This window comes from Stigmatopora argus, chromosome 17, assembly GCF_051989625.1.
Source record: "Stigmatopora argus isolate UIUO_Sarg chromosome 17, RoL_Sarg_1.0, whole genome shotgun sequence".
Lineage (NCBI taxonomy): Eukaryota > Metazoa > Chordata > Actinopteri > Syngnathiformes > Syngnathidae > Stigmatopora > Stigmatopora argus.
In genome coordinates this window covers 8,698,091-8,720,068 of record NC_135403.1, presented here as the reverse complement: position 1 = coordinate 8,720,068, position 21,978 = coordinate 8,698,091, and the positions used below count along the sequence as shown (strand labels likewise).

General features: G+C 40.0%; 1 protein-coding gene across 2 annotated transcripts in view; it reads right to left on the bottom strand.

Moving 5' to 3' along the window:
• Nucleotides 1-940: 940 nt before the first annotated feature.
• The window catches only part of adarb2 (adenosine deaminase RNA specific B2 (inactive)), a 149,257-nt gene continuing 128,219 nt past the window's right edge, over nucleotides 941-21,978 (bottom strand). For both annotated transcript variants that reach the window (XM_077623937.1, XM_077623938.1), the window contains 6 exons: nucleotides 17,008-17,176; nucleotides 15,805-15,956; nucleotides 15,568-15,736; nucleotides 12,052-12,233; nucleotides 7,715-7,896; nucleotides 941-3,451 (listed from right to left, as the gene is read on the bottom strand). In XM_077623937.1, coding sequence (XP_077480063.1) covers nucleotides 3,275-3,451; nucleotides 7,715-7,896; nucleotides 12,052-12,233; nucleotides 15,568-15,736; nucleotides 15,805-15,956; nucleotides 17,008-17,176 — 1,031 coding nt within the window. In that variant the 3' untranslated portion in view covers nucleotides 941-3,274. The remainder of the gene's footprint in view (nucleotides 3,452-7,714; nucleotides 7,897-12,051; nucleotides 12,234-15,567; nucleotides 15,737-15,804; nucleotides 15,957-17,007; nucleotides 17,177-21,978) is intronic.

The window sequence follows — 21,978 nt, the reverse complement described above, 5'->3', positions numbered from 1 at the left end:
ACTGCAAACAATAAGGTTAACACTATATACATTAAAATGTATCTACAGTGAAAACCTGCACGATTGTGTTTTGCTACACTAGTAAATTGTGACCTACCTTGCTGAATTTTTCAGTTTGATTAGAAAATAGTACTTTTCCACCAGATCCTGCACTCAACCCCTTTTGTTATTAATTCTTTAAACTCAATACAATGACATCACCTAGATATAATTACTGATATTTTGGTATACTATGCATAGGATAAATATGATTGAAGATGCTGGCTGAATCTATCTTTCCACTTAAGTGACTTTTTTGTGGGTCTGGTCATTATATTATAACTAACCGTGACAAGTTGCTGTAGCAAATTGTCAATTATGATGTTTATTGTAGAGTGCACAACCTTAGGGGAGAAAAGCCCACCCACCACCTTCCTTCTGCAGGCTAATTTGGAGCCTGGTGAAACCTGCCACTGAGCCTAAAACAGATAACCATTTCAATCGTGTGGATTTCCCTTGGGAAGTCAAGAGGATGCAGTTCCAAATCTTTAATATGTCTTCATAATCTCCTGAGAGACAAAGTCCTTTTTTTAAATCACTGGTGGTCCACTATAAAATAAATAAGATCAAATGTCACAATATTGTGGTTTTATTGACATACAGTACAAACATTCATTTTAATTTTGCCACTCAAGTGCATTTTAAAGACCTTATTGGCAATTCTTCATAAACTGTAAATGTACATTATCATTAGACATTTGGGTGTCTCTTATTAACATCTCATAGACGGTACATTTTTTTTACATATGTACACTTTTAGGTAGAATATTGCCTTTCAGACATGAATTTCTGTCACGCACGCACTTGACACACCAATGGAAATGAGTTTTTTTTTTTTTTTTTTTTTTAGGTATGGGAGATGAAAATCTAGAGTTGATGAAGTGGTTTTAGTGTTTTTTTTTTTAGAAGCTACACAACTATTGTTACACAATAAGCATTAATTTAAAGGAACCCTATATATCAGAATTGAGAAATTTCAGAATTGGACAGAATCTACAGTCCATTTATAGTCATTGAAAACATAATTTTAAATCAAATACGGTGATAGGAACACCACATATTGGAATTATATTATTTTAAATTACAACCAAAAGCGTTCATTTGTGTGTCTACCAATGTTTTTGTATATTTATGAAGGCTTTTGGGATGGTATCACTTTAACAAATGTGCCTGTTGTGAGGCCACGGTGGTTAATTTAAAGATAAATAAAGATTATCTTTGATTTTGGATTGGATCTCTCAGATGATGTAAAGTGTTTGGGTTCTAAATTCTAATCAATGTACTTAAATTCAATTATTTGTGTATACATTAATCTGTTTTGGCTCAAATAGGAGGCCTGATTTTTTTTCTCCAAGAAGTAAAGTGTCATAAAGGGGTGATTTAGGTCAGAAAAAATAAAAAAACGATGGATGGATGTTACCACAAGATGTCACTCTCACTGCTTCCATGTTATTTGTACTGGTCACATCATTACTGGTCATTGTTCTCCATCAATGTGCAGGCAGGCCTTCACAATCAAAATACGACGACCTGCATTGAATGGGTAGCAAATATATTATTCCTCTAAAACATTATATTTTGTTAGCTTTACTAATGTATAGCCTCACCCGAATCTCAAGTCAGGTTGAAAAGCAATTTGCCTGAAATTAAACGGCTGCCATAGGAAAATTCAAGACGTGAAATGCATTAAAATTAAATTAGAAGGAGGAAGCAAATAGATAAAATATCAGGACTGGTTAGCTGGCAGTTAAATTGAATAAGGTATTAGTTATTGGGAAGTTTGTGAAGATGTCCTGATTGAGGAAAAAGTTGGAATTGATCAAGAATTGCGGACGTGTGGAATTATTTTTCATTTTGGAATGAACTGGAATGTGCAAAAAAGTTGAAAAAAGAATGATTAGAAATCCTTTGGAGTTTTAAAAAGTCATTTTTGTGCAGAGGCCAAAACAAACAAAGAAAAAACATTATTTTGCTCCCATCTTGTAAGAAGTTAGAGTGCTTAGAGAACCTTGTTGAGGTCATTTGAAAAGCTTCATTTAGACAAAAGTAATGGTTTACTTACTTAGGAAATATGTTGGTTTGCTAGCAATTTGTGGCTTCTTTGCGCCAACAAATATTAAAGTGAGTTGAGGACTTCCATCTGTTGTCATCTTGCGGCCAATTGGAACTGCTTTGTGTCTAAATAAGATGAATAGTTTCATTTAACAAAAAAAGTAGCACAATAGTGCCACGGTGGGACATTTTGCTTGAGTTTTCGATATTGATGACACAGTATATTCCCTCAAAACCTAAAAATAAGTCAGAAAAAATGGGATGTGTTCTAAAATCTCACCTGTTTTGGATTTTTCCTTTTAACCTTTAAGGATAAATGCATTCTACAACATCATAAAAATCTGTAATGACGATACGAATAGAAACATTGATTGCAGCTCTTGAGAAACAGATCTTGGCACTCATTTTCCTCAACAAATGCAATAATCATTTAGCACAAGAGCGCGCGAAAACAACGCAGTAATGGTCGCCCTCGGGTCTTCTCTGAGTGTATTAACCTGCCGCCGTGTCGTTTTAAAATGCGCTACGCTCGAGAGGCGAGGCGGCGGCGGCCGAGATGGACAAGAAGCGGAGACAAAGGAAGTGGGGAGAAAAAGAGCCAAGTCAAAGGAGGAAGTGGACCTTATAAAAAAAGGTGAGGACGGCTCAGTTGAAATGGCATCGAGTTGCGTGCCTCCACCTTTTTTCCCCGCCCTTCCCCGTTTCACTTTTTCCTTTCCTTTCTTTCCTTCTATCACCCGTCAGCATGACAGGGCCAGTAATTGGACGTGGTCGTCTCTTTGGTTGCTTGGCTCTTTCTCTCTCTCTCGTCTCCCATGGCTCTGCTCCTCAGCGGGAGCCTTGGGACCCGGAAATAGCTGATGACAAGATAGCGGCTGCCTTTCATTTAGCTCAAGGTGACCCCACCCTTCTTTGACAGACGCCACACCTGAAAGCTGGGAGTGCGCAAAAAGGTGTTTGTGTGGAAGGCGGACGTAGGATTAAAGAATAAACGTGTAATTCCTTTTCACCCGCGTCCGGTTGACCTTCCAGATTTTGTATTAAGTGGTGGAGAAGATGTGTGGACCATTCACAAGAAAATGTAGACAATTGGAGTTGGATGTTGGCATGGTCCCTACCTTTCTCTAAAAAAATAAAGGTTAACACGTTCGCACTGATATACACACTCATACACAGGTTTTTTTTAGTCCGATAGCAGGAACTGTTCCTGCTCAGGTGGTTTCTTCACCCAAGTTCCCAGGCCTGTTTCTTGCAGAGATCTGAACCACTGTTGCTTGACTGTCTGATAAAGACGCGCCGCCATCTTGGCCTGGCCGTAAACCAGCTGGCCTTCCTCCGAACAGGAAGTGGGGATACCCAGCTGGCAAAGGGATAAAAAGGAGCAAAAACACAAATTAGGCGATGTTAAGCATCATCAAAACAATTTTTTTTCCTATTTTGCAATCACTCTTTGACAAAAGCATGACAGTACAATAATACCTTGAGATATGAGCTTAATGCGTTCCGGGGCCAAGCTCATATGTCAATTTACTCACATCTCAAATCAACATTTCCCATAGAAATGAACTAAATACAAATTAATTCGTTCCCACCCAAAAACAGGTTATAACAATGGAAAAAAAATCCTGTTAGTTCTAATTCACCATCTACTAACGGAGTAACAAATAACTATCTAGTCTCGTATGCTCGTATCTCAAACGTTGTCAACGTATCTCAAGGCAAACATTTGCTCGGAATTTTACTCCTATCTCCAATTTCTCGTATGTTGTTGGGGCACTCGTATGTCAAGGGGTACTCGGACATTTGGTCGCCGGACGTTTGGTCGCCCGGACGTTTGGTCGCCCGGACGTTTGGTCGCCCGGACGTTTGGTCGCCCGGACGTTTGGTCGCCCGGACGTTTGGTCGCCCGGACGTTTGGTCGCCCGGACGTTTGGTCGCCCGGACGTTTGGTCGCCAGACGTTTGGTCCCCGGACGTTTGACAACATGACAGAGAGTTTACTGTTGAAACCAGCTCTCAAAATTAAATTCATGAGATAGAGAGTTTAATATCTAAATATCTACTGTTGAAACCAGCTCTCAAAATTATATTCACCCGGGCGACCAAACGCCCGGGCGACCAAACGCCCGGGCGACCAAACGCCCGGCGACCAAACGTCCGGCGACCAAACGTCCGGCGACCAAACGTCCGGTCACGATGTCAAGGTATTACTATACTTGGTAATGAATGGCCTTTATTTTGAAGCCACAAACATTGGCCTCTGTCCCATTACAATATTAAAGGCCATAGCATAAGAGTTATAACTATGATTTGTAAAGGGCATCTATTCAAACAGAATTTTCCACCATTATCCATACCACTTTGAGTAGTTTTGAGGGGTTCTGAAATGACCATTTGCATAGTACCGGGTGCCCCCTAAAGGAATCTGTACAATACTCTTTACATGATAGTCTGCTGGTAAGATTTTTTTATTTTCATTAAGAAAATTTGCAATGCACTCCGATTAAAAACTGCAGTTGAAAATTATAAAGTGCTTCAAGGTCTGAATCCCAGCAAAAGAATTTCATCTCCAACGTAATGGAACAAATGACACTTTTACCCTTGAATGTTATTTAAAAAAAAATAAAAAATAAAACATACACTAAGTGACAAAACTGACTGAAATGCCAAAGGTTGCTTTGGCGGATCGACGGAAGACGGCGAGCAAAACAAAGCGAATGAGGTGGCACAAATGCATTTAGGAGGGGGCTTTGCGGAGAGATGGGGGGCTTCTCAACAGCTGTGTAATCTCCCCCATTTAAATTTCACAAGCAATTGAACATTCTCGGCACTTTCTATGCATTACTATCGTCGCGAGGGGAAACAATGAAGATCAGCGTGGAGACAAGGCTGGGGGGGGGATAGGGGGGTCTGGAATAAGAAGGCAAAAGTTTCTTCGGGAGATTAGTGTGACTGCTCTTGCGTGGCTCTTATGTGCATGGCGTAGGGAACGCTTAGGTTAGGAAACTGGGTACTTCTCCAAATAATTATCCTTTTATAGTCATTATGCTTTAATGGCCACCATTTGGTGATGAAGCCACTGTCTGTTACATAAAGTTTCTGAATAGAAATCAGGGTGCAACGAGGTCTGCTGTTAAAGATCCACTGCGCCGGGTTACGATAACACGCTAACACAGCACACGCTTGCGGGTCAACGCGTTTATCTACTGGAGAAAGACAAATGTGGCCGGGTGTGCTTGTGTGTTTAGAGTTGCTGTTAAAGTGGGTCTCTTATTATGCTAGAAATTGTATTTTATTGGAGGGTTTTGGAAAATACAAATCAAAAACGGGGATGCTGTACGCTTCTGTTTTTAAGTCGGCAATTTGAAATGCACATTTGTTTTTTTGGAGTGGAATTTGTTAGATATTGGCATTAAACCATTTATCCACAAATCCAATGCAATCTAAAAATATCATATAAATATTGAAATGTTACTTAACCCCTTCCATTCATGTATTATGATTCCCCCCCTTAAATGATGTTTATATAGGACAGTTTGTAGTATTGTTGTTGTTGCCTGCTTGTATTTTCTGATGGGTAATAAAAAAATGCAGAAATAATATTAAAATAATGCTAAAAAAGAATGAATTAAATGTTCAATTTTTGGGAAAGAAAATCAATTATTTAAATTGTAATAAAAATATTTAAAACCCATGAGTAATAGGACGAATAATTCCAAATAAATATAATGAATTGAACACTTAAAAATTAAATCAAAACAAATTGTAAACATTTATCTCTGATGATCTAATTATTTGGCTGCCTATTATGCTAGAAATTGTATTTTATTGGAGGGTTTTGGAAAATACAAATCAAAAATGGGGGTGCTTTACACTTTTGTTTTTAAGTCAGCAATTTAGGGATGCACATTTGTTTTTTTTTGTGCAATTTGTTAGAATTTGGCATTAAACCAGTTATGCCTTGTGTCACTACCACTAACCAATGCAATCTAAAAATATCATATAAATATTGAAATGTTACTTACCTCTTGCATGCATGTATGATGATTTTTTTCCAGCTTAAATTACGTTTATATATAGGACAGTTTGTAGTATTGTTGTTGCCTGCTTGTATTTTCTGATGGGCAATAAAAAAATGCAGAAATAATACGAAAAATGAATGAATTAAACGTTTTGGGGAAAGGAAATCAATGATTTAAATTGTAATAAAAATACTTCAAAACCCACGAGTAATAAAACGAATACTTCCAAATAAATATAATGAATTGAACAACTTAAAAATTAAATCAAAACAAATTGTAAACATTTATCTCTAATGATCTAATTATTTGGCTGCCATTTGATCGCTTCCACCTCTCCCAGGTCAAATGGATTGGACATCAATAAGTGTTGGGGTTATTCTGGGATATTATTATTATATATGTGTGGATTAATCATTATATGTATGTGTGGAATATTAATCATTATATGTATGTGTGAAATATAAATCATTATATGTATGTGTGGAATATTAATCATTATATGTATATGTGAAACATTAATCGCTCAGTATAACGTTACCAAGGACACATCCCCCCTGCAGCTGGCCCCGAGGACATTTAATTGTTTTGAGGACTATTGACAAAGTCCCGGGCCGAGGACTGTTGATCTGAGTTCGCAATGAAGATCTGTGAAGGACTCTTAAATTGCTTTGGCTTGGATTCCGGCAGATGGCGATAATCGAATCAACTTCTGAAAATACTCGCATATTGTTTTAAAATAGTGTCGCTCTTTTCACCTTTTATGGAAATTGTTATGCTTACTTGTGCAAAACGCTAGATTATGTCGCCGATGTCTCTCCCTTTATTAAAGTATACCTATTAATAAACCTATCAATAAGTCTTTTAAATATCAATTTCCCTCTTTTACTAACTACAACAACACATACTCTTTGACCTGGGCTAGTTAAGCCAATGCTACTGACTCTGAAGGGTTAAAAAATGCTTGCAAATGTTGTGTGTTTTCATCGTATTCCGCTGCCATGGCTAAACTCTGCTATTTTTCTTCTTTGGAAGACTTCAACATTGTAGAAAAGGAAACTTTCTACAGCAAAAAAGGGCAAAAACTAAATGAACAATGTTCCAAAACGTGTGTGTGTGTGTGTGTGTCAAAGAAGTGCGCTCATGTGTGGTGTTTGCCAACTGACATTGCAACAAGGCCATCTTGATGTCGCACCTGTGTTCTTTGCGCAATGACCTACCATCACTATTCCTATAGACGCGGGCAAACCTTCCTTTGTTGAACTAAAACACCACACAATAGTTGAACTTATCCCACATCGGATTTCCCAGACCGAAATTGCTGAACACATTATCAGGTTTCAGAGAGGTGTTATCTTCACTTTGCCGTGAGTAGCTCACAATGGAATTCTAACCTTGAGGGAACGAACGTTTGCTAGCCAAATGTTCCACGCCAGTAAAATAAATCAATGTCGGCTGATCCACAGCTCAGACCAAAGTAAAAATAAATAAATACTAAATAAAAACAGGTGATGAAGACGCTTCACGAAATCCGCCTGTTGACGCAAATGATTCCATCTTCTCGACTTCGCAATGACTAATTCTGAGCTCAGTGTTCATTCTCACCTTGCAGTAAAGTCTGTTCCAGCGTGTGAACAGTGCGTGTTTGCAGAGGCGTGAAGGCATCCCTGAGTCACGTCTTCGTCCCGTGGCGGTATTTATCACCTCCAACTGCGCGTCGCCCAACGTCCAGTTGACGCTCACGCACGAGGCCTTCCCTGAATGCTGATACTCGGCACAGCTTAATCCTGCAGTACAAAGAGAGATATGGCTGAAACACTTCAAAAAATTGTGGATGTTTGATGCTCACTCATACTGTAAATACCAATTTAAATGCTTTCATTTTTTAGACACGGGTGCTGAAAAACTAGAATTCTTTGAGTTCTCAGATTGAGTGTGCGCACTATTGCACTTTGCTCTTTTTCTTATCCGCAGTCACTTTCTCGCCCCTTCCAGTCAAAACTGCGCCGTCATTGGCAGCCAATGAGTTAACAAGGACCCTTAAAATGCCCCAAAACCAACAATCCCTTCTGTGCAATAACTTTGAGTATGCAATAACAATGTGCAATATCTTAGAGCAGGGGTCGCTTTAACGTCAACTTGATTTCACGTGGGCCGGACCATTTTATATATTAATTTATAATTTATATATAATATTTAGATTTTTTAAATAAATGGATTAAAAGAACTGGATTAAAAGTCCTGAATATTCCGTTTTTTATAGATCTAAAACAATTTATTTGAGCTTTTAAAAAAATATATTTTTAGATTTCACAAAATGATTTTTGAACTAAAACACAGAAAACATTGATTAAAAAAATACAATTATTGATTCAAAAGGGGGAAAATCAGGAAATTTAATATACATCTATACTCTTTATTTCAATTTGATCCTAAAACAGAAAGTCGGCACTCATGATTTACTTACCCGGGCCACACAAAATGATGCGGTGGGCCAGATTTGGCCCCCGGGCCGCCACTTTGACACCTGTGTCTTAGACTGTGCAATATTTTAGAATTCACCTAGCCAGGATGTGACTTTTTATACCTTTATACTACTATTTATGTTTTTTTCTACTGGGCAAACACACTTTGAAAAGCTTGGAGTAGCACCACCAATTTCGTTATACGCAGCTGTGTACGATGACAATAAAGGCTTTTGATTTGATTTGAAGCGGCAAAAAATGAGCATAAAGCGACCAACACACAGAAAACGGCCTGGAAATCCCTCGTAAATAAATCGGAAATGATTCAAAATTGACAGCAAGTGACCTGAAAGTGCCTTAAAATGACAGGAAAGCAACACAAAATGGACTCCGTGCCTGCCAGTGACCATAATAGGAGGTAGAATTCACTTAAACTAGCTGTGTAGGCTCATCTTTGAGTGCCATTGACGGCACTAGACGTCCTATCCATTATTATTATTATTTTTAATATGAAGTATGAGTGTAGCGTTGTAAAGATTTGATATAATCGTAGCATAAGTCTGCAACTTAACTCTCTGAACACCCCTATTTTCCTTGAGGCTAATACTTGGGATGCGAATTTACAGCTCCTTGAAACTCTAAGGCTGAGTATATAAACCTGAATAATGGCTCAGAAGCTGAGGTGATAACAAGAAACCTAGAGCTACAAATGGAAAGTGGAAGTGAGAACATACTGTTATCAGAGACAAGTGTATATGCTAAAATTGTGTGGCAAAACCCAAAGACGAACGTTTTGGGGGGCACTTTTCATCAAGAGATAATAAAAGGCTGCACAACATCATTTTGCATGTTTTGTCAAGGTTCCAATTCATATAGTTGGCATATTGAAGCATGTCTATTTTAAACTGGGTTGGAAAACTTGCAAAAACAACATTTATGTCTAAAATGTATTTTACTGTGTCTGTATTCTCAGCCTCTTGCTATTGTGACAATGAAATTTACCGAATACGGGATGGATAAAGTTATCTAATCTAATTTAATCTAATCTAATCTAATGTAACTATTTTTTTTACACAAGAAATGTAAGAATTTTGGAGTATCGTCGTTTAGTTTAAAAGGGAAAGATTCTGTTGGGGCGAACTTCTTAGTGTGGTTAAGATAACCGTGATGAGTAGAAACCTTTACTTTCTGATCAAATCCAAGTAGATTTTATACTCTAGCAGCAACCTTAATTTATAATTACTAAGAGATGGGTCACATGGGAATTGTCAAATTAGTTAGAGTATATTGCAACTACCTTTTGGCTTTACTGGACATCATAAAATCTGACAATATCATTGTGCTTTATGTGCCATCCAACATGTCCTGATGTCTGTTTTTCTCCCAATTTCAGAGTTTGGCAAACGATTATTTCTGTTTTTGCGTTTGAGCAATTGAATTGTGCATTCCACTTTGTTTTTCCCCGTGTTTATAGCGCCCCGGTCTACCCAGCGCCATTGTTTGCCTTTGTGTCGTAACTACACATTTCCCAGGTTGGGTCGTCTTCTCTTTCCCTCCACTCCACCTCCGCCAAAGCTTGACAGCATGCACGCCTGCAGATCATCTCCCCATCATGCCCACGTAGCCACAGTTGCTGTGAATCAACTGCCTAGCACAGCAACAATCCTCACTGTGTCTTATTATCCGTCTCCTCTCTCTTACTGATGCACTCCTTTGTACAAAAGAGGCGCTCTATCCATCTTGCCTTTACCCTCCCTTTCTCCCTCGCACCATTCATGGCTCATTGGATCCCTTCAATGGACTGCGCTCCTCTCTGTCTCTAATAGCCAATTTCATTTTTCTTCCTCTGATGGAAGACTTGATCGCTGTTTCGGTCTGGGAGCGAGGACGCTCGCTACACATGAAAGAAGCAGAAATTAGTGTGTTTAGTTAGGAAATGCGTGGCTATACAAAATACACTGAGTGGTGGATTCATATCAGTTTCTGTTTTTAGATCGTTTTTTTGTGTTATATCCTCAGTCATAAGGACATTTTTAAAAAATGTGCCATATTTTCACGACTATAAGGCACACTTAAAAGTCTTAAATTTTCTCCAAAATAGACAGGGCGCCTTATAATCCAGTGTGCTTTATATATGGAAAAAACATTAAAATGTGTCATTCATTGAGAGTGCGCCTTATAATGCGGTGCGCCTTATAGTCGTGAAAATACGGTACGTTTAAAAAGATATATTATCAAATCCCCACGACACGATCCACAACAAAAATGTATGGGACGAAACCAGCAATTTAAAAAAAAATGGAACTTGGCGCTTCAAAATGGAAACTATATACATGGAGGAGTTAGACAACTGCTCATCATAATCATGAGTAAAACTAAACATATCTGAATGGTTTGGATTCAACCACTTCCCTAACACTATTGGCTTTAGTTTTTTTTAAAGCTCTGTTGCTTCCAGAAAGACAGTATTAATCGTTGTGAGCTAATTTTTGTCAATGACATCTGTACAAAGACTTGCCCTACATCACTTGCGTAAATTGCTTAGGGAGTAGCCTAGATTGGAAGTGATGGCGGATGTAGTATCTACAAGGTGGGCGTTATTCAGATCCTTTTCCAGCATTCAGCTGTACTACAAACAAAATTGTCTTGTCTCAGTGGAATTTTGGAAGCACACTTGCTAGTCTCACTGCCACAATGACAATGTAGGCTTGGACAGCTTGATGAGTTTATGCATCTGCGCGTGTGATGTTTGCATGCACGACTCTTAGAGTCCATTTGGCACAAAGTTGACACATTTGGAATGCCCAAAACAACACGAGAGTCCAAAGAGAAATTCATCTAGACCTTAAAACACGGAGGTGAAAAAATCAAAGGCACACATTGTCATTTGTGTTGCGTGAAAGCCGTCTCATCATATTCACCATTTTGAATTGACTACATACACTGAAATTTCAATTTCTTATCCTTCTCAATATAATAAAAATAAAACTCCCCAAAAATCCACTTAGGTGATACCCTATTGCACAGGTGTCAAAGTGGCGGCCCGGGGGCCAAATCTGGCCCGCTGGATCATTTTGTGCGGCCCGAGAAAGTAAATCATGAGTGCCGACTTTCTGTTTTAGGATCAAATTAAAATGAAGACTATAGATGTATATTAAATTTCCTGATTTCCCCCCTTTTGAATCAATAATTGTATTTTTTTAATCAATTTTTTCTGTGTTTTAGTTCAAAAATGATTTTGTGAAATCTAAAAATATATTTAAAAAAAGCTAAAATAAATATTGTTTTAGATCTATAAAAAGCTGAATATTCAGGACTTTTAATCCAGTTCTTTTAATCCATTTATTAAAAAAATATCTAAATATTATATCAAAAATGGTCCGGCCCACGTGAAATCAAGTTGACGTTAAAGCGGCCCGCAAACCAACCCGAGTCTGACACCCTTGCCCTATCGTGTATGTTTTGGTGTATTTTTACCACTGAGCAGCGGCTGGTTGCGTCTATACGTGTTGGGGAGGGGTCCCAGTCGTTCCTGCCTCGTGCTGAGAACTCTGCTAAGATGTCCTGTGTGGCGCAGGCTGCCAACCGTCACGCTATGAAGGTAGACAGGCTCAATTAAATGGCTCAGCAACGCACCCTGCAGGCCAAGAATATTCCACCTGTGCATACGAAAAGGAGAAAGAAACAATGAGGAGCATTTTTATTTGGACGACAGGACAGCAAAAGTCGGAGGGGATGGTGAAGGTAAGAAAAATGGGAATGGAAGAACAAGAGAGCCCAATTTAAGAGCCCCAATGACGGGTAGAGACAATTTGATCGTTATCTTGATGTGGGACGTGATGAACAACATTTGCTGGACTGTCAATACACCCCAACGCGCCATTTTCCCCCAGTTAGAGACACAGACCATCAGCGGCGCCGACAACAACAACACTGCCACAGGTCAGTGCATCAGCATTCATTACCACAACAACACATTAGCATGCGCGCATTTGTCAGTGCCAATGGGGTTAATGCACTGCACAACATCGCAGCCGGGCCCGCGTCCATCACTGAGCGGGAGGTCGATCGCTGCGAATTTGTTAAGGGAGATCCACCCGTGTCGGACGGGGGTGGTTCAATGACGCCCGCTAAGGAAGCCGGACACCAACTGCTGGAATCCTCGATTTAACAAGCACGTCGTGTTCATTCGCTGATGGAAAATTAGGATGTTATAGTTTTTACTAGCCCCGCAGAGGCCTTCTACTGATCGGATTTCTCAACACCTGAACTTTTTTCTGGTGCCTGCCGAGTCTTTCTTTCTGTATAAGTCGATTAATATTTGTTTCACATGAGCTTTGTCATGGATGAAATGAATAATTACACATTTTGATTGATGTTTTAAGATCAAGCTGACTCTGTTGGTCAATAACAGCACCGTAACCCTCTATTGCAAGGGTGTCAAACTCGGGTTGGTTCGCGGGCCACATTAACGTCAACGCCATTTCATGTGGGCCGGACCATTTTAGATCTAATATCTAGATTTTTTTGGATTTTTCTAAATTGGATTAAAAGAACTGGATGAAAAGTCCAAAATAGTCCGTTTTTATAGATCTAAAGCAATGTTTATTTGAGCTTAGTATTGGAAAATGTCTTTTAATCATGTTTTTTATTTCAAATGGAAACATTTTTTTTTTAAACCGGAAAACGTAAAATATTTGTATATTTATTTTTTAGATTTTACAAAATGCTTTTTGAACTAAAAACACAAAAGAAAAAAAAATATTAAAAAATTGCAATGATTGTTTTTTAAAAGGGGAAAATCAGGAAATATAATGTACATAATCATTTGAATTTGATCCTAAAACAGAAAGTCGGCACTCATGATTTACTTTCTCGGGCCGCACAAAATGATGCGGCGGGCCAGATTTGGCCCCTGGGCCGGCACTTTGACACCTGTGCTCTATTGTCTTTATATTTATTTTTTTAAAGCATTTCGGGATGAGTAATGATCTTCCCAATGATGCAATTAAATGCACAGAACAGAATTTTATCTTGGTTACAAAAAATATTTCCTTTTTCATTCTGTTCTCACTATGGAATCTCTAAATCTGGATTTTTCGCAGTCCTAAATTTTCCTTAATATATCATTGGATTAATTAACAACACATTCAGTCAAACACAAGACAGGAATATGTATAAAGGTGTTCCAAGAATTCTCTTTTCTACTGGGCAACATTGCCGTTCTTTTTGGTTAATCAGTGTTGCTTTATCATGGGTGCAATTACAGTGACTACTGTTTTTCTTTCCGGGCTGACTTAATAATCACTCATTACAGCGCCTTTCACTTCCTAAGCAGTCAATTAACATTAGCGGCTATCTGGGAATCACTAAATGAGCTCGTGATGCGGAGGCCACATTTTACCTGCAATCTGTCCGCACAGGCGCTCAGTGTTTTTTTTCCACCCAGTCGCCGCCTGTGCCAAAACCAAAATGGTTTACCCTGAAACATTAATTCAGCCAAAAAGCGACACCGTGAATCAGAAACATCTTCTAATCTCATGCAAGAAAAGACAGCCATCTGGCTCGCCGGCATGAATTTAAAGAGTGGAGACCTTTACTCTCCCTCTCGGTCTCTCCCGTTCTCTTCCCACCCTCCGTAAACGGCGTCATTAAAGTAATGTGATCATCTGCATAAAACTCCGAAAGGATGAGGAAAAACATCATGATTTCAGGAGAGCCATTCAGGACCCTCAATTAAATCCAGCTGTTTAATCAAATATGAGTTCAGGGCTATCGCCAACCATTCGCCATGTGACCTATATGAAAACAAACAGCCGATTATCTCTTAAAATGTTAATAATTGGTAAAAAGAACTTAAAAAACTGGACGCATCAGGCCTATTAAAAGCATGGTTAAGTGCAGGCGCTGAATAAAAGTAATAGAACTGTAAGAATGGGTGATACTGAGGACAAAAAGAACGTTGATGGCGATCAGTTTAAGAGTAGCTGATGTGTGTGTGTGGTTGTGCGGTCAATTTGCAGTCCTCTTACCCTCCAACTCTGACCTTGATAAAGCGGCCCTTGGTGACCCACTCACTTTAACGATGAACACTGGTGATTTACAGCGATATAAAGAGTGCTCTCAGGGGGCTACACAGCAAAGAGTACGTCTTGCTCAATGGTGTGAGAGAAGAGAGGGGGAAAAAAAAAAACAGGGTGTCCCTTCTGTCACTCCTGTATTTTTTTTGTTAGAAAAAGTAATTGCTTTCACCCTTGGTGGTGACCTGGGTATATTTAATCACACTATCTTCAGCCCTTTCCAACTGAATCAAATTGGTCAAATTAACAGAGGAGGAGGGTTCACCTTACGCTATCACACACAGTATCTCGCTGCCTCGCTCTGGTTTTCACTTTCTCTCTCTTTATATGTACCTCGTCACAAAACAAGAGACTCGGCGCTGGTCCTCGAAGGTTCAGGTCTTGATGTTTAGTTTAAAACTAAGCTCCTACTAGTAATTGATATTAGAGACATTGTCTTTAAATTATATTATACTGTAGGGTTGCTTAGCCGCTAATCAGAATATCAAACACATTGGAAGTAACCATTTTAAGAATGGACAATGCCTAATGATACAAAATTGGGAATGCCAATATTTTTGTGTTTAGGCACACTCGTGGATTTTTGCAAAACAATTTGAAACCGACTTTGGAAAAGCTTTACAACTTATTATCCCCACTCAATCAAATCCAATTGGCGTTACGTATTCAAGGACATTTTTAGAGCTAACCATGTGGTAAATGTGTCTAATGGCTAACAACACTTTGAAAATCCTTGCATTTTTAAATCTTTTGGTCATGATGAAAAGCAAACCTTTGTCATTTGAATAAAATGCATCTCCATTTCTTTCAAAATGACAGAAGACCTTAAAGCTGTCAGTCAAGCTTTCAATGGATGGTTAATGTTGAAGTGTTTTGTACTTGCTATCTTGTATTATGATTAAGCAGCACCAACCTGGTCATTTTGTCTGTGCAGGACATAGTGATGAGCTGTTCTCCCTGTAATACACCGTCCCACGTCTGAACGGACCCCCGACACCTCACTGGAACAGTTCCTTCGCCAGATTCGATTTTGGTTCGCAGGTGGCAGCGATGCTTCCGCATGAGGTGTCTGCTGTTTGTTACTGTAGACAGAAAAGATGCGCTATCTGCAACAAATTCTGAAGAGCTAGAACTCTTAATCCAAACTTACGGTCTGTGGTTATTTCGTAGGGCGAGTTGAGTCTACCGTCACCACATGGCGAGGTGCTGACGTACAAGTGGAAGTGGATGCTGTCTCGTAACCTGTAGCTCCGCTCCTTGTGACGCACAAAAATCGACTGTTCCCAGTCTTCTGGTCTTTTACTTTGGTGGTAAACATGCAAAAAAACATTTAAAAAGAAGCAAAAACAAAACATGAGAATACATTTTTTCCCATAGTTCGATTTTTGTAATCCTAGCACTTTACGCTACACTAAGTTAATACAGAATAATTGATTTATGATCCACCTGATCGCAGAAATTCAGATTTGAAAGGCGGGTGGGGGGCATCACAAGCAGCCCTCTTTAAATAACCTCTCATCTGTCTATGGTGTCCTTTCAGTGTGGGTAAATATGTCAGTTGTGGCATTTTGGTGGCCCATTTCATTATGAGTTATCTCCTCCGTTAGCCTTCTTGCTAAGCCGTAACTCCTTGTCACTGCCATCCAGTATTGTGCTAAGAAGGAAAAGTCTTGCTGTGTATGCAAATTTGACATTCTCCTATCTACACTTTTTGCCACTAATCTGATGAATCAGCCTTGCCATTAAGTTATTGAGAGAGGACATAATACATCCGAATGCAACACATCCAGACTCCCTTTCAGTGCTTTTGTGAGGGATTATGCAGACTGGACAACAATGAACAGGTTGCACGAGCAGACAAAAACGGGTACATTTGCAACCGGTCTAAAAGCATTAAAGGTCATGAGGAAATCTGAGAAGTTAAATTAGCTGACATAAACGGGTTATGACGATTAAGAAGTCAAGGTGAATTGAGCTATGGTGCTTATTATTGAAGAGAGAGCAATTCTTAGCACTGTAGTGGGAGGTCACGCCAAACAAGCTTTTTAAGGAAAATATTATTAAGCATTTAATGTGTTTAGTTGTTCAAGTTGCTGGAGGCAAAGCCTGTAAATTTGGCAAGTTTGAAAGCTTCAAACAGTGTGTTGTGCTGTATATGGATCATTATGATCAACTTTATGGCAATCCTTGCAGACATTTTAGCTAGAAGGTTACCTTTTTAAGTCAGGTTATGCTTTTACAGGAGATTAAGACCGGGTGATGTCGGTCCTAGCTTCATTTCCCAAAACTTATGTTTTCATGAACATTGTTGACCTGTGCAGGAATTTTGAAACCACGTGAAAACATACATTACCTAAAGAAGAGCTCGAGTTGAGAGTAAAGGAAACGTAGCAAGGCTCTGCGTGCAGTCACTTCAGCATGACAGTCATTGACCACATGTCCCTGGTCACTGAGATTCTCCCCATTGATACACTTGGTTCCCGTGGACAACGCCACCACCTGGGCACACTTGATGTCCAGACCTGTCAATACACACACATACAAGCATACTAAGACAGGTTGAAATGGTATCGTTCTCTAATTGAAGTGTGTTCCTTTATTTTCTTCTAAATTTCCAAATAGATAGATAGACAGATAAAACAAGCAATACTGGAGAGCAGATTTATATGATTCATAAATCGTACATCTCAAAGGGCTTCACATATTTAAGGTTTACATGAAGACCGATTTGGAATCCGATAGACCAACTGAGCATACCTATGATTATGTCTGCCAAAATAACACATTTTTCCACACAATTGATTACTCCTCTATATGGTTAGCACCTTCAGGTAGATAAACTGCGAAGGGTAGATGCAGATACCAGATAGAGTTGGAAACATAGGTGCAAGGTAAGGGATTGAATCTTAGTAAATGCTTGGGGAATTAAAAACGAAAACAACAAAAAAGGAGACATATTGTATGGTCTTAGCAGCAATGCAATTTCGGAGGGTCTGAATTATCTTAGCAGGGCATCAGGAAGGCCTTTGTGTCTTTGGGATTTGAACGACATACAACCAATCAGGTTCTAAGTAGCAGGTGTTGTCTGGTGTTAAGAAGACACTGAAGCCAGGTAAAATGTCAATCCTAGAAATAGGTAGACACAAACAAACAAAAGTCGAACGATCCCCGAATACTTTGTTTCCCATGTCTTGTATCAGCGAGTGCTTTGATGGAATGTTACCCAGTGTACACGTCTTCCTGACAACCTCCAGTTTCTCCCTGTGTACACCCGATCCGCCACTACCTGCTCCACCTTGATCCCCTCTCATCCATCAAGTCACCAGCTTTTCTTCTCTGCCAGATTATTGTCTCTGCTTCTGCGCTCACCAGCTCCGTCAACACCTTTGTCGTTCCTCGCGTGATTAATCATCATTTACCTCAGCTCCCAGAATTGCCCTCTCAGGTTATCCCACTTGCCTGTTGGCCCACCTGTCGACCACCTTGTCAGCTCCATTCGCCACTCTCTCTTGCCTGGTTCATTACATCAGTTCTTCGCAACTCACTTCATTATTCTCTGTCAGATTCTACTCCTTCACTGACCTCTTCCACGAGCACCCCGTCTTTCCATGTTATATGTCAAAACATTGCGTTAAGACAGTGCTTCTCTAGTTAATTCACGACGTAACGCAGAAAAGCCTATTTTGTCGAGTATGAGTGTTTTCAAAGCATGTAACGAGGCTAAATTGCAATTGAATATTTACCGCACGAAACGTGTGAATTGTGGTGCCAGTCTAAACGGTGTAGCCACAGCGAAGCTCATCAAACAAGCATCTGGAGAGATGACAGAAAACAAAGCTCCCTTGCGGCACATCATTTTTTAACAACATTTTTCCGAGTGATTTTTTTTTCCCGGACAAGCGTAAGGCCGCGAAAGTGTGTGATGCATGGACAAGAGGCATAGCAGCAGCACATTAATGGCAAGCAATTCCTTTGTCATGTGCCTCACATCACTCCTCTTGCCTCAGTAAGTCAGCCTCAGTTGGCTGCCGGCAGATCCGTGGGCACTGCCGGACCGGCACATGAGCTTTTATCAGCTTCGGCTCAGACGGCATTGTGGAAGGAAGAGTCCTGACACCTCCATTGATGAGAGGAAACGGTGTTGGGAGGGCGGGAGTAATGGGTGGCATGATGAAATGTGTGCAGTTGAAAGAGAGAGAGAGAGAGAGGGAAAAAAGACACAACAGGAAAGAAGGTGTATTTGATTTCATTTGTGGCAAAGTGATTAGCTCTAAGACTGAGCGCTCTGAGCACCTGGGTGATTTCAGCATTTCTCAGTCCACAAAAAACACTATGCAATGCAAATATGGATTGAAAATGAGTTGTATTTTAGTAACCCTAATTCTTCACTAAATTCACAAACTTCCTGACTTCAAAGCATCCAAAAACTCTCAATTTCTGACTCGACACTTCACATTCATATTTCCTTCACAGTAATAAAGTCAGTTCAAAAAGAGAACAGACCCCCAATTTCACTCTCCTGCTTTTCCTCACTGTTCCACTTCGCAATTGTTTAGATCAATTTTGCAATGGATAATTTCTCCAGCGCTACTCGCTAGCATGCCATGAAATTGGCACCGAGTTTGCAGTTGGTTCGCAGGGGAGTGGGAGAGATGGATGCAAGGTGAGGGGAGACAAAAAACAGAGAGAGTAGAAAAAAAAATCAATCAATCTATGAGCTATGTTTTCCAACCAGATACAAAAAGCCAAAATACAAAGTAAGAGGTTAAAAAATGTATGTTCCCACACTCATCTGTTGATTGGTGCTTTTTATGTCACACTTCTGGATACAAAGAATGTAAAAAAAACAAAAGTGAGCAATTCAGAATGATATGTGGATGTCAGGGTAAAGTGCTGTCAATGGCTCTAAACCACATGTGTCAAATGCCGGCCCGGGGGCCAAATCTGGCCCGCCGCATCATTTTGTGTGGCCCGGGAAAGTAAATCACGAGTGCCGACTTTCTGTTTTAGGTTCAAATTAAAATGAAGAGTATATATGTATAATAAATTTCCTGATTTTCCCCCTTTTAAATCAATAATTGTCATTTTTTAATCCATTTTTTCTGTGTTTTTAGTTCAAAAATCATTTTGTAAAATCTAAAAAAATATATAAAAAAGCTAAAATAAACATTGTTTTAGATCTATAAAAAACTGAATATTCAGGGCTTTTAATCCATTTATTAAAAAAATTATATCTAAAACGGTCCGGCCCACATGAAATCGAGTTGACGTTAACGCGGCCCGCGAACCAACCCCTGCTCTAAACAGTAAGTAGCACAATATAAGGTGAGGGAGTTCATGTCCAATTATTTTTTTGCTCATTTTTCATATGTAGGGGGCAAAAATGAGTGTTCATAGACCTGTCTTGATCTTCCATCTACCCCCACTCTCTTCATTGTAAAGGAAGCAATTTGGCTTGTTTCAAGATCATCCTTTTCATCACACAATCGATCCAGAACACAACAATCAATAACCCAACCACAGACCACAGAAAAGTGAGTGATGAAGCATGACATGCTACAAGTATCAAACATGTGATTTGTTGAATGAAAACATTTTTGGAAAAACTTCAAGAACAGACACGACAACCTACTCCGAAGCAATGTGTTTTTGCATTTGGGATTTCTTTCACCATAATAAAGATGAGTGGTTACCAGAATATCATAGGGGAAAAAAAGCCCAAGTTATTTGAATCATGGGAATCCTCAGAAAAACCTCACTGGTTATAAGAAGGGAAAGCTGGCAAGAACAGAAAGAGCACCCTGTTGAATTGTTATTAGCTTTAGCTGTCAACTGTTCTGAGCACACAAGGGTGTCTTTGTGAAATGGTACTGAAGCACCCAAAATCTCTCCCTGGGCTGCAACACACTGTGCGCACTGCTCTGTTTTTTTTCTTCCTCCACTTGTAAAAGGTTTTCTTGCCTCGTGTGATTACTGACTCGTACATTTACAGCCAGCTTGAAAACTAGATAAGTGGTTGGGGGGGAAAATCCCTGTTTGAGAATGACTGTGCAGGCTAAATATCATAACTTAACTGTCAGTTGCAATCAACATTTAAATCCCCCTTTCTCTCATCTTTTTCTTAAGTCCCTCTGGTAGCGCTGTATGCGTCTGTTTCCTGAAGCTAAGCTTAAAGAAATATAATTAAAAAAAAAACAACCTTCACTCAATTCAACCAAAAGCATTTTCCTATGCAGACTAAGATTTTTCATGTCTCTGAGGCCAATTGAACATAAAAAATCTCCACAGTATTTGATGCCGTGTGCTTTTACTTTTACTTTGACTCTTGTCTCGCGACTCTCACCCCGCTGGTAAGGCTAATCTCGATCTCACTAGGGCTCAACTTCCTCAGCAGGACTCCGTTGGTATGTGGCTAGCGAATTGGCTGTCTGTCTGCGCTTCAAAGATGGACTCTGATTAAGATTCTCGACGCGCAAGAAGGGGCATCAGACATACGAAGCGGGACAAAGAAGGAAGGGAAAAAAAGGAGACAGTGGCGGCAGGCAACACAGAACAGGACTCCCCAGTGTTCCTGTCAAGTTCGGTGTCTGCGCCAGTGACGGCGGAAGCGGTGCGACCGCCACCTCTGCAAAACGCGCAGCCCGCTTGTCTGGATCTTTGAAGATAACGTGCTATTAATAAACGAAGGGAATCAATTACGAGTGGGCAGGCGAGAGGAAAAGGTTCGGATTAGGTCAGGATGAGCGGAAGCGCTCACACTGATGTCAACAACATTGACGAGCTGCAGTCCGGCTGCAGATACCGATCCCCTCCTCAATGACCTCGGAAATCCTGCAGCCTGCCGCCACAAGGGAAGGGAAATACTCCAAGGTCAAAGTCATTTTTGAAATAACAGTCCCTTTGAAAATTAACGCTTAGGGACTGAGTGGTCAGGGAGAAAAAAATACTTGGGTATTAGTCGCAGGCCCATGCAAACTATGAAAAAAGTGCGACTAACAGACCAGAAAATACGGTATATCAACACCTATGGAATCACGGAGAGGGACAGGAACAGGCTGAATAAGATGGTCCGGAGGGCCAGCTCTGTTCTGGGCTGTCCTTTGGACTCTGTGGAGGAAGTGGGAGAGCGGAGGATGCTGACCAGGATGATGTCCATCATGGACAGCACCTCCCACCCCCTGCATGAGACTGTGGAGTCCCTCCGAAGCTCTTTTAGCAATAGACTGCGGCACCCTCATTGCAGGAAGGAGCGCTTCCGCAGATCCTTCCTCCCATCAGCTGTCAGGCTCTTTAACCAAAAAATGGCTGAGTGTTAAGACCTACC